At 45.7% G+C, this 12,817-nt stretch overlaps 2 protein-coding genes across 14 annotated transcripts in view; one reads left to right on the top strand and one right to left on the bottom strand.

Moving 5' to 3' along the window:
• FAN1 (FANCD2 and FANCI associated nuclease 1) overlaps positions 1-8,231 on the top strand; it is a 33,924-nt gene extending 25,693 nt beyond the window's left edge. For 2 of the 9 annotated variants that reach the window (XM_058736814.1, XM_058736815.1), the window contains exons 11-15: positions 3,384-3,487; positions 4,062-4,256; positions 4,836-4,964; positions 5,305-5,409; positions 7,973-8,231. In XM_058736814.1, the coding sequence (XP_058592797.1) occupies positions 3,384-3,487; positions 4,062-4,256; positions 4,836-4,964; positions 5,305-5,409; positions 7,973-8,110 (671 nt within the window). In that variant the 3' untranslated portion in view covers positions 8,111-8,231. Of the gene's footprint in view, positions 1-181; positions 327-3,383; positions 3,488-4,061; positions 4,257-4,835; positions 4,965-5,304; positions 5,410-6,674; positions 6,756-7,972 lie in introns of those variants that run through there. The other 7 variants (XM_058736816.1, XM_058736817.1, XM_058736819.1 and 4 more) reach the window with 7 other exon arrangements.
• Positions 8,232-9,539: 1,308 nt separating this feature from the next.
• The window catches only part of MTMR10 (myotubularin related protein 10), a 56,119-nt gene continuing 52,841 nt past the window's right edge, over positions 9,540-12,817 (bottom strand). For all 5 annotated transcript variants that reach the window (XM_058736822.1, XM_058736824.1, XM_058736826.1 and 2 more), the window contains one exon: positions 9,540-12,703. In XM_058736822.1, coding sequence (XP_058592805.1) covers positions 12,110-12,703 — 594 coding nt within the window. In that variant the 3' untranslated portion in view covers positions 9,540-12,109. The remainder of the gene's footprint in view (positions 12,704-12,817) is intronic.

Here is a 12,817-nt window from a genome sequence, read left to right on the forward strand (position 1 = left end):
GAAGGACCAAGTCCTGGAATGGCATAGCACCCGCGAAACCAGAGAAGTTGCTGAAAGAGCAGTGCTTTGAATTTCTTGTAGAATGAGCTCTCTTGATCACATGAGGGAGGAGAATAAAAGTCTGTAAGTCAGAGTACAATACACACACACAGGCTCCTGAGGTCTGGCTTCTCCTCCGTAGAAGGGCACCTGTACCTGCTGACAGCTCATTACTGTGCTATGTGTGACCAAATGGGGCTCAAGAGGAAATGCACAGTGAAAGTGGGAAGTCCCTGTTTGGGAGTTGGGACTGGTCCGAGCAAGAAAATACGGAGTAAAACACAGAGGTGAGCCTCCAGTATCTTGGTGGCACAGTTTGTCACGGGGCCTTTGTGCCCAGTCAGGAGCCATCTTTGACTGGAGGTGTTAGCACGCTTCTTGGGTACTTCCTACGCACAGAACGGTGGAGAGTGAGCCCCTCCCTCTCTGGGAGGGTCCGTTAGCCTTTGGGGTGCCCCCCCGGTCTGTGTCCAACGTGCCATGGGGCGACCCTGCACTTGTTAGTGGGAGCTTCTCTGGGTGTCTCTGGTCACCCTGTGGTGAGCCTTGTTACATAGCAGCCAAGTGTTTTGTTTTGTTTTTAACTAATTTACTTATCTCTTGTGTTTTCTGGAATTGCTTGTGTTTGTGTATTTATCCACATCAGCCCCTCTTCCCTCTTATTCTCTTTTTTGATTCTGGTCTCAGAGAATTAGTGCTTTATCTGAGGCCTGGTGTAAGAGGAGACACTGAGAATTTGCCTTCTGATTGGTACAGTGCGCTTGTCACTCTGTCCTTAGTGAAAGGTAGTAGTGACTAGAATACGTCAAGTCAAACTGTGAGACAAGATTGCAGAGAAAGTACCCATCTGCCCCACCAGAGACAAGGGGGAGGCAGCGCAGCTCTCCCGGAGAGGCCCGCTCCCGTCTTGTGTTCTTTTTTAAACTTTTTATTATGGAAGATGTTGAACATGCCTTTGTACAAAAGTGGAGTGGTGCAGTGAGCCCCAGGTACTGCCAGCTTCTTCCAGTCTTTGGTCCATGCCCCCGCCCTCGGATGGTGGAGGCTGACCCCAGACACTCCTGGGGTACCCACCAAGCCCTTCCTCTGTCCAGACAGGACTCCTCTGTGCCCATGCATGAGGCTTAAAAATACTCTGATACCTTCAAATACGTGAAAATTGGGACATTATTTCTCTTGAGTATTATGTAAGCGTTTACATAATGAGGATGAGGATTCATGGATTAATGAGGATCATGAAGCGACACTGAGTGTTGGAAGTTAAGAATATCTGTGTGGCATCTTTATTGCTTACAGGGAAGAGAGACGCTATAGAGAAGAAGTGTGAACCCCAGTGAAGACAGAGATAAACAGACCTGAAAGGTTAGAAATGAAAGAATAGAATGAGCAGCCGTCCCCAGATGAACTGTAGGAGATGCATGAACTGGGCAGTTGGGGGAGGAGGGCATGGATATCAGGGCCTGCGGTGGATGGGCTGTGAGCCAGACCCAGTGAAATGCTTTCCGTTTAGCCACGAGCCTGAAAAACAGACGGATGATTCCAATTCCAGAATATAAAATATTTTCTTCATTTATTAAAATTGATGCAGTGAAAATGAGCAAACCCTTGCTGTCAGTCTGTTCGAGAGAAGATGAGAGGGTAAGGGCAATGTCAGGCTCTCTTCAGGGAAATTTATTTCTGACTTAACTCAGAAGGAGCTCACCAAAAATGATTTCACTTACAATACAAATGCATGGCATAGATGGCTTAGGAGTTCAGGGATCCTGACCTCCAGCATTCCTGCCTGGCCAGCGGATAGTGCATACTCCCAGACAGAAAGCAGGCTGGAAATCAAGTTTCACACAGTTTCACTCTCGGCCGGGCAGGAGCCCAGGATCCCAGCGTGCAACTTGCTGAAGAAAAGGGCTCAGCTCCAGCCCGGAGGCCTGAGACACTTCATGTTGTTCCTGTGGCTGTCCTTTCGCGTCTCCGAGACAGGCTGCATGGCCGAGGGGCTAGAACTGAGAGAGGGACAGAAGGCACAGCGCAGCCTCAGCAAGGCGGGACAGAGGGGGCCCGGCCATGCCACTTCCGGCAGAAGTTCTGGTCTCTGCACTTCCACACAGGACACACGTGCAGGCACGGCCTGGTCTCTGCTCTCTGTGTCTTGTGCTGCACCGTGACCTGGCACATGACAGAGCAGGGCCTGCCAGCCAGAAGTGCCCTTCTGCCTGCATATTGGGACAGGGTCGGTTGGGAGGGGGGCGGGCAGCACCCCCTTTGGTCAAGGCTGTAATGTGGGCGAGGCGAGAGAGGGGCCCGCCCAGCCACTGTCCCTGGTCAGGTGTGGCAAAGTGCAGAGGACTCGCCTGGGAGACAGGTCTGCGTGCTGTGCCAAGGCTGAGCCCCTGGTCCCCCTGACTTTGCTATGACACGTACATGGCCTAGGCACGTGGTAGATCGTCTGAGGTCATCACCCAATCAGTACAGTTTGTATGTGGTGTGAGGAAGGGGTCTGAGCTAGGTAGTCTCTGAGGTAGAAAGTTTCCATAAGAGCTCTGAATCTCAGAAACACTGGGCATGCTTGTCCAGGCCAGAGCAGTGGAACGGTAGGTCCAGTGAGGTGAATGGAGACGGCACCTGCTAGGTCAGAGGGCACGGACTCCGGGGTCCTCATCTTTCTCCGATCTCTTTTGGGGGGCCTTTCTGCAAGTGTGGCCAAGGGTCCCTACACCAGAGCCCTGTGTGGGGTTCTCGGCCCACCCACACTTACCATATTGAATCCCTACAGCCTGAGGCGGAAATTTGTTTTTATTTAGCTTTAAGAACTTTCCCTGGGTTTCTCATTAAAGTTTGAGAACTGCCAGCTACTTTATGGCTCTGAAATGTGTATTTGAATTTTTCCATAATTTCTCAGATTTTTGCTCTCATATGAGCCTTCTGTAGAAAAGCAATGTGATGTAAACAAATGAGCTAGGAATGGCAAGAAAACAGCCTTTGATTTTGAACCTAAAATCTATTATTTCCTTCAGATTGAGTAAGCAGTAGGTTAAGGTGGTAGTTTTTTTTTTTTTTAATTTAATTTTTTTTTTTTTCAACGTTTTTTAATTTATTTTTGGGACAGAGAGAGACAGAGCATGAACGGGGGAGGGGCAGAGAGAGAGGGAGACACAGAATCGGAAACAGGCTCCAGGCTCCGAGCCATCAGCCCAGAGCCTGACGCGGGGCTTGAACTCACGGACCGCGAGATCGTGACCTGGCTGAAGTCGGACGCTTAACCGACTGCGCCACCCAGGCGCCCCAAAGGTGGTAGTTTTTAAAAAACAGAAAAAACTGACCTTCCTCTGTGTATGACTTTGTCTTAGGGATTCATGGGGAAGGGTCCACCTTTAGCACGTTGTACGGCCTCCTCCTGTGGGATGTAATCTTCATGGACGGGATACCAGACGTCTTCAGAAATGCCTACCAGGTACTCAGGTTAGGCAGCGCCAGGCGCATGTGCTTTGTAGGCTAGCAGACGATACTGCCCCTTGTGGTTCCTGCCCACCCGTGTGCCGTGTGCCTGCTGCCATCAGAAATCTGTCAAGTACAATCTTCTGGACGGTGCTGATTCTCTGTAAGAGTTTTTATTTTAAAGTCAAGCTCCTAGAATTTAAAATGTTAAGTCTGTTAAGTTTTAAACTTTAACCTGCTTTATTTACCTTCTTCATTCCCCTTGAGACCATTCCTGTGTTTCTTCGGCTTCGGCCGTCACTGGGCTCCTGTCCGGGCCTGCACCATCACGTGCTCCATTACACGCACCTGCTAAGAGTGCCACCAATGTCAACTAAAAGCTCTTTTCACAGATTGTTGCGCTAGCAAACCAGTACAATAAGTTGCTTTTATGTTAGATTACTTAGATTGTTTTTTGCCTATCTTTTAAAAAAAAGAATGTGTCCATTTAATCAGATTAGCCAGCTTCCAAATTTTACAGGTACTGAATGTTCTGATGAATCAGGGTCTCTCCAGGCACGGTATGAGAGCTTCTTTTCCCTGCGACATAGGCATGCCCACTGGACTTGTGTACAGACAGCTTCTTCACGAGCAGGGGGCCGGCCATTGAAGCCAGGCTGCAGCTGATTCACAGCGCCCCCGCGGAGAGCCTGCGGGCCTGGGTGGCAGCCGCGTGGCAGGCCCAGGAAGGCAGAGTGGCTTCCATTGTCAGCTGGGATCGCTTTGCTTCTCTTCAGCAAGCTCAGGTGAGAATCTGCAGCCGGATTTGGTCAGAAATCCTGTATATACATGTACCTGTGTGTGCGCGTGTATGTATGTTTATATGCACGTGTGTGTGTGTGTGTGTGTGTGTATGTGACTGTGCCCGTGCATACATTTATGTATATGATAATACCCTAGTCCAGATGCCACTGTTCTTGATGGGAACGTGGCAGGGCACAAAATAAGCCCCGTTATGCCTTCTTCCCTTTAGTTGACAGCCTCCTGTGACCCTCAGCAGGGAGGGCACCGTTCCTGTCCCTGCAACTGCTGGCCTTTGCAAGCCATCACTGTCCTATTCCCGAGTATTTACACCACATTCCCTCTTCCTCACCTGTTCCCCAGGGTTTTCCCGGCTGGACAGAAGTGTAACTGACTCCCCAGACTGTGCCAATGGGCATTTTAGCCAGTGGCTCTGGAGCCCTGGCACAAGCAGAACACCACCTGAAGGCCTTGGAATTCACTTGTGTCGAATTACACAGTTTTCTCCTATCTTGTGATCAGTGAAAGTATTTCAGGATCCCTGTCACAGGGAACGGCTAACCGTCCACATATTTTGTGTGCAGGACCTTGTTTCCTGCTTGGGCGGCCCTGTCCTCAGTGGTGTGTGCAGGCGGCTGGCTGTGGACTTCCGGCACTGCCGAGGGGGCCTCCCCGACCTGGTGGTGTGGGACTCCCAGAGTCATCACTTTAAGGTCAGTTGGGCCAGAATGGAAAGTCCTATTTCTGTGATAATTTTATTAGCAACTTAAAGAGAGGCTACAATGTAGGCATTCCTTGCATGGTTGTTGGCAAGACTGAATCCCTCAAAAGCTCTTGGACTGAGGGCCATGGTACCTCAGTGGCGGTCGGCCAGGGCCTCCTCAGCCCCTCGCGTGTGGGCCTCCCCTGTCCACCATGCAGTGCTCACCTTGGCAGCTCTCGTCATCAGAGCAGGTGAGCGGGAAGAGCCAGTGTGGGCAAGATGGAAGTCTGTCTCTTGTAACCTGATCGTGCAAGGAACAATCCCTCCCTTGTGCTGTATTCTTCCTTTAGAAGCAAGTCCCAGGGTCCAGCCCATGCTCAAAGGGAGGGGATTCCACAGGGTGTGAACACCATGAGGCTGAGATGACTGGGAACTGTCTTCTAAGTGAGCTTAGGGTGAGCGCCTCATCACGTGTTGTAGGCTCATTTCCCCCCTGCCCCCCCTTGCCTCACCTTGGTCTTATCCTGCTGCCTATCCCAGGTTGTTTTTCTTATTATTGAGTTTTGAGATTTAAAATTCTGGAATCAAGTCCTTTATCAGATATAGTTCATCCCAGTCTGTGCCTTGTGTTTTCATTCTTGTAATAGTGTCATTTGAAGAGCAGAAACTTTACATTTTGGCCAAGTCCCACTTCTCTGTTCTTTAACGGATTGTGCTTTTGGGGTCCTAGAACATCTCTGACTGGAACTGAGGATTTGTGTGTCTCTCCTTGCAGTTCTGTCCAGTTTCCTTCATATATCCTCAAGCTCTGTGATCAGATGTACAAATTTGAAGGACTCTCATGTCCTCTTGGTGAACTGATCCCTTCATCATTGTGAAATGACCCTCCTCTATTCCTGGTCACGTTTTTCACTCAGAAATTGACTATTAATATACAGCCACTCCAGCTTTCTTTGGATTAGTATTAATGTATCTTTTTCTAGTCTTTTATTTTTAACTTATTTTGTCTTTATAGTTAATAAATTTCTTATAGGCGGGTTTCCTTTGCCTTTTAATTGGGTGTTTGGGCCATTTACATTTGATGTGATTATTGACATTTGGCTTTAAAGCTGCCATTTTGATATTTGTTTTTTGTCTCAGCTCTCTTGTTCTCCTTTCCTCTCCTTTTTCTACCTCCCCCTTTTTTTTTACAGATTGCGTTTTAACCCTTTATTGGCTTGTTAACTGTAACTTTGTTGTACATATAAGTGGTTGCTCCAGTGTTAACAGTGTACATCTTAAACTTATTATCTACTTTCAAGTGATCTTATCATCCCATATATAGTATAGAGAAACTTACAGGAGTATATTTTTGTATCTCCTCTCCCAGCCTTTGTGATGTTCATACATTATATTTCTACATGTTATAAACTCTGCATTTTTTTTGCTTTCTACAGTTGATTGTTAAGAACCTTTAGGGGTGCCTGGGTGGCTCGGTCAGTTAAGTGTCTGACTTTGGCTTAGGTCATGATTTTGCGGTTCATCGGTTCAAGCCCTGCATCAGGCTCTGGGCTGATAGCTCAGGGCCTGGAGTCTGCTTCGGATTCTGTGTCTCCCATTCTCTCTGTCCCTCCCTCACTTCCGCGGTCTCGCTCAAAAATAAACATTAAAAAAAAAAAAAAGAATCTTTATATTTATTCACATAGATACAATTTCTTAATGCTTGTTATTCCCTTTATAGAGATCCAGACTTCCATGTGCTATCATCCCACCTCACCTCTGCTTAAAGAACTTTAACCCTTCTTGAATTGGAGGTCAGCTGGTAATGGATGTTTTAGGTTTTATGTCTTAAGTCTTTATTTCATCTTTGTTTTTGAAAGATATTTTTTCTGAGGCAAGAATTCTATGTTAATAGTTTTTTTTTTTTTTCTTCCAGTACTTTAAAATATTGGTCCACTCCACTGTCCTATATAATGATCAATCTGTAATCCTTTCCTTTAGGCTTCAAAAAATTCTAGCTGCTTTTAAAATATTCCCTTTATCACTGATTATGCAACTTAATTATGTTTCTGTATGTAGTATTCTTAATGTTTCTGTACTTGGGGCTCATTGAGCTGCTTGGATCTTTGAGTTTATTATTTCCATCAAATTTGAAAAATCTGGATAGTTTTTATCGCTGTTTTGAAGTTGAGTAATAAAACTGACACAGTTCCTGGCTTCATGGAGTGGATATATAATGAACAGTTTTATCTTCTGATAAATGCCATGAAAGAAGTGCATAGGAAGGACCCTGCATAGAGATGTACTGACCTCTTTGAGATGAATTAGGCTGAGCATTGAAGGGTAACATGTCAGACATGTGAAGAACCAGAAGAAATGTCCTAGGCAGCAGAACAGCAAGCGTATGGAAGGGCCCTTCAGTTGGTAAGAGTCTGGTCTTTTCTTGGAAACTGAAGTGCCCTTGGAGTGGTTGGCAGGGGCCAGCTCATACGGTTTTGTGGGTCATGGCAAAAGTGGACTTAATTGCAGACATAACAAGAAGTAATTGAAGGGTTTTAAGCAGGGGAGCAACAGTCTAGTACATGCTTTAAAAATTGTTTTTGGGGGCGCCTGGGTGGCTCAGTGGGTTAAGCATACAACTTTGGCTCAGGTCATGAGCTCACGTTTCAGGAGTTTGGGCCCCACATCGGGCTTTGTGCTGACAGCTGAGAGCCTGCAGTCTGCTTCAGACTATGTCTCCCTCTCTCTCTGCCCTTCCCCCGCTCATGTTCTCTCTCTCTCGCTCTCTCTCTGTGTCTCAAAAATAAACATTAAAAATTTTCAACTATGTATTCAGAATCAACTTACTAATTCTCTGTCGGGAACTGCCTACTTTGTACTGAATAATTCTCAATGTAATTCACATATGTATATTTGTTTTATATATGTAAGTACAGTAATACAGTAGAAGCCATTGAAGTAGTTGTTAGTGAAAACTATTATAGCTTACTTGGCTCTTCCGTTTCAGTAAGATACTAACAATTTTTTTAAATCTTCCAGCTGGTGGAAGTTAAAGGCCCCAACGATCGTCTTTCACATAAGCAAATGGTCTGGTTGCACGAACTGCAGAAGTTGGGGGCCGAAGTAGAAGTCTGCCACGTGGTTGCAGTTGGAGCTAAGAGCAAAGGTCTGAACTAAGAGCTATGGAATTGGGAATATCTGGTTACACCTGGATTGAAGATTTTCAAAAGCGTAAAGCATTCTTACATTTTATTTAACTTTGATTTTGTCAATAATAAACCTGAGAGTTTAAGACTCATCCTTGTACAGTATCTGTGCATTTGGTCTTGGCCTGAATGTACTCACTGATTACACATAGCAGGTAATGAACTTTCTCAAAGGTCAGAACCAGCATGCCTGGTGGCTCAGTTGATTGAGCGTCCAACTCTTGATTCCATTTCAGGTCATGATCCCAGGGCCGTGGGATTTTAGCCTTCCCTCAGGCTCCACAGGGCTCTCTCTCACTCCTTCTACCCCTCCCCTCTCAAAATAAAAAATAAATGATAAATCAAAAAATAAAAAGGAAAAATACAGAACCTTCGTGTTGGCCATCTCAGGAAATAGATGCATTTATGTTATTACACTAGACTTGCAAAAATGCTGGAAAAGATTCAAACAATGGGATGTTTCACAGCTTTTGGTCTTTTATAAAAGTAGCCTATATTGTTCCTAATAAGTATGTGGGCAAACTGAATTTAAGGTTTCCTATAATGCCCAGATACACTCAGCTATTTAACATTCTTGTTTTAGGATTATCTAAAAAGGGTACAAACAATTGAAATTCTGATTTCTCTGGGAATTAAAAAAATTCTCATTAAATTCCTTAATTTAAAAGATCTGTCAAGGCCTACTCTTACTAATTGGGCCTAGATCACCAAAGGTATTAACAGTCTATCAAAGACAATTGTCCTTTTTCATCTTTCTCCTTGGAAACATCCCTAATGACTAGGTGAGGGGCAATTTTCTACATACAGTATCATTGGAACAGGGCTGTTTATCACTGTTGGGAGAGCCTTAGGTGGAGGAAAGTGTATGGTAGGAAGGCAGCTTACCAGAACAGTAAGACCAGGAGTCAGGGACGGAGATCCCAGTCTCCCCACAGACTAATTTTGAGATCTTCTTAGGGAAATGTTACCTCCTCGAGTTTGGCAATTTTTTAAAACTTTTCTTTATTTTGAGAGAGAGGCAGCACAAGCAGGGGAGGGGCAGGGAGAGAGAATCTCAAGCAGGCTCCCCACGGTCAGCACAGAGCTTGACACAGGGCTGTAACTCATGAACCTGAGATCATGACCTGAGCCAATATTAAGAGACACTTAGGCTGAGCCACCCAGATGCCCCAAGCTTGGTAATTTATTGAGTGGAAGGACAAGTTAGGGCATAGTCCATTAATACCCAGATGGCCTTAACCACAGCCAGTTCTAATCAATGCTGAAAATGTTAACTGATCACAACCTTGCTTGAGAGCAAAGAAGTTGGATGACACCCCCACAAGTGTGGCTGGAAGAAAATGCCTTCGCTTCTTCAGTCACTATGTTCTTGTAGATTTCACATCGATAACTACAACAACCAATTTCTGTGGAAATTTTATTTAGCAGTCAAAATTTCCTTCACATTCATCACTGTTGAACAAAAGCTCTCATCTTCCTGCTCATCCTACTTTAACTCAGGTCGTAATTTTAGGCACAAAGGTTTTAGTTTTCTCTCAAAATCAAGTTCTACTTGAGGTTACTGCTATAGCAAGCAGATTTTGTTGAAGGTATGTTGACTAGTTTTCACCCTCTGTTAGCACACATTAATATACTTTTCTTAAATAAAGTTAAGACATTTTTGGTTTTAAAACTGGTTTCCATCATAAAATAACAGTAAGACATTGTACATCTTTAAGTTCAGTACTAGAAAGTCCCAAGCTGTCTGGAGCCCGTGCGGTGCTCCATCGGCACAGACTTCGCTCGCGGGGCTGTGGGGCTGGAGAGTGTGAAGCGCTCTTTGGTGCAGCATCCGTAACCACACGGAGGACTTCGGTCACCACCACATCCTTTTTGCTAGCAGAGGTGCCAGGCAGCTTTAGAATGGCCAGGACTTAAAGCTGTTATAGTTGTTTTTCATATTATGCATAAGTTGTGGCACAATAATCATGATAGAACAACCATCCAGCAAAAATAAAACAAAACCATATTTTACTACATTTATCATACAAAAATATGCACATTTTCTATTTTAAGACAGTATGTTAATAGTACCTAATCTTTTTTAAACTTGTAAATTAAAAAAAATCACTAAAGGAGTTGAAATAAATGTGTGAGGGAAGAGAATTAGAAATAAATGCTCAACAACCACTCCCAGACCCCCACCCCCCCCGCCAATTTAGAATTATTTGTAATAATAAAAAGGCAGTTTAATCAAAGAGGGAGAATTATCACACTTTCAATAGCAGGATATGCTGTGGGACTTTAAGGGGATTGAGACTGGTTTCCAATCAAGTAGTATAAAATGTTTAATGGCAATAGTGCTATTTATTTATATAAGGTGAAAAAAGCCCTTATTTTCTAGGCAACAAGCTGAAAAAACTGGGTTGATCCAGAAGACAAATTTCCTAAGACACTGTGAAAGAACTTCTGTCCCTTTAGGTCCAGAGACATCAACTTTAAAAAGGAAAATAATTCAGACATTTTGAAACAGCTATTCATTACACATAAAGGTAAAACACGCTTTGAAAAAACTTGTTTTAGAAGCTAGCCACTTCACTATAAAACTTTTCTAAAGCTTAAGATGGCAGTTTAAGAAACTAACAGCCCAATCTGAAAACATCCATCCTGTAAACAGGGAACAGGGTGGGCAGAGGAGGAGGGGGGTGGGGAGGAGGGGGATGGTGTTGACCGCCAGTCGCCCTAACAAGCTTCAGCTCCGACCCCACAGCTTTGGCTGGGTTCCCGCCACAGTATGACGCAGAACACACCTTCTCCCTGTCAATACCGCTGTCAGAGGTCGGGGGCGGGGGGAGGGGGGGGTTTTCCCTCAATATTAAAATGGCAGTATTTTGAGAGAAGTACACTTTATTTCTCCTGTTGGCTAAACCTAACCACTAAGAACTGTGTGGGCGGGAGGAGGGACCTCTGTGCAGGTGACCCGACTCATTAGTTATTTCCAAGGTAAAGTGCCAACAACAGTTTACCAGACTGGAAATACGGGCAGCAAACACCCAAATCCCTCTCAACAGCCCTCTGTTTTGGAGGGTGGGCTTCGGTGCCGACAGCAATGGCTCCTGCCGCTGTCACACCCACACCGACCACCCCACAGGCCCGCTGTGTCCTCGCTGACTTTCAGAGGAAAGGAAATGTGGTTTGGGGGACTCCTGGCTATTGGTATGAAGCTCAGCAGTGACAAGCCCATTACCAATATGTAGGTTAACACCCTGATTTTAAAAACTGAAAACTATGTTTTACTTTGTGTTATGCATACCTCAATGTCAAAGGCACTTCTAAGTTTATATTATCTATAGCAAATGCTTTTAAAGTCAGCAGTGCATATCATTTTAAAGTTAGTCCTGGGAAGTTAACAGCAAACTCATGGTTTTAAAACACAGTGATCTACGGTCCCAAACAAGGTGATCTAAAATAAATAATAGCCTTGGAACACTGAACCCTCAGGTGAGTTCAATTAGAATAGAAAGTGACCAGAAAAATACATTAATACCTATTAGAGCTGACCGGATGCTCTTGAAAATAGACTAAATGTTAATTTCTTAACTTTCCTGACCTCTGTTTCTTTGGGGTGCCAGGCTGAGGATCAGGCAACCTTTAGTGGCTGGTGGGAGAAAGTGGATGCAGACAAAATAAACGTCACAGACAAAACCTGATTTGTTTGCTCACAGTAGTAAAAATAGGAGAATGTCTGCCTACAGATCACCCGAAACTGGGCCAGACTGAAAATGACAGAAAGAGGACATAAAAAAGAAAAGGTCTTTTAAAAAAGAATTGTGAGGAAGTGTTAACTCGACTTGTTTTTAAATATTAGTGCAAATTTCAACTATTATTCCGACACGTAAAATTTTTAGAGCCTCTGATGCCTAGGTTAGCAATTCTGATTCAGAGGAAGCCGGTTTATGGCTCCCCTCAAAACGTTCAGAAAACAGGTGTGTTAGTCTTCGTTTGCTAGCGTCTCGGTAGATAACCAGATTTTGGCCCCACTCAAGAACTTGCTCAGCGGCGTTCCCGAAATGCTCCGCCGGCAAAGGTTGCCCACAGGAGAGAAGGGGAACGATGAAGACAGGAACTCTGGCGTCCCCGCCGCCTGTGGGCCGCCCACCCGGAAGTACATCCGGCTCTGGTCAGGCTCCGGGCAGCGGGCCTCCGGAGGGCCGGCCCGGTGCTGCTGCAGCGTCCTGCGGAGCACGTCCACCTCGTCGGCCAGCAAGGACAGCCTGTGGAAGGCGGTGATGAAGCCCCCGAGGCTGATCTGGGCTTCGGGGACCCAGCGGAAGTAGCACAGCTTCCAGAGTTTGACGTGCGTCCCGGAGACGTGCGGCAGAAGGGCGCCATGCAGGTCCACCGGCCGGGAGAACCACTCTCGAAGATACTGCTCTGCGCCACGGGCCTGGTCGCCGGGCTGCGGAAGCGGCTCCGGCTTTCCTTTCAGGATCAGGGAGTTTCGCCTCGGCACCAGGTCCTGGTCGGTGACGATCCCGTTCTTCAAGGAAGCTGGCATTCCCCTCAGTGTGGAGCTGTAGCCTTTCTGGAAGGAGAGCGACCTCAGCGTTACCTCCCTGGAGCCTCTCCCTTTGCATAGACAGGAAAGGCCCAGTGGCAAATATTCACTGGGTGTGGGGACAAAATGGGGGAATGGCGG

Source organism: Neofelis nebulosa, chromosome 7 (assembly GCF_028018385.1).
Source record: "Neofelis nebulosa isolate mNeoNeb1 chromosome 7, mNeoNeb1.pri, whole genome shotgun sequence".
In the NCBI taxonomy this organism is placed as follows: domain Eukaryota; kingdom Metazoa; phylum Chordata; class Mammalia; order Carnivora; family Felidae; genus Neofelis; species Neofelis nebulosa.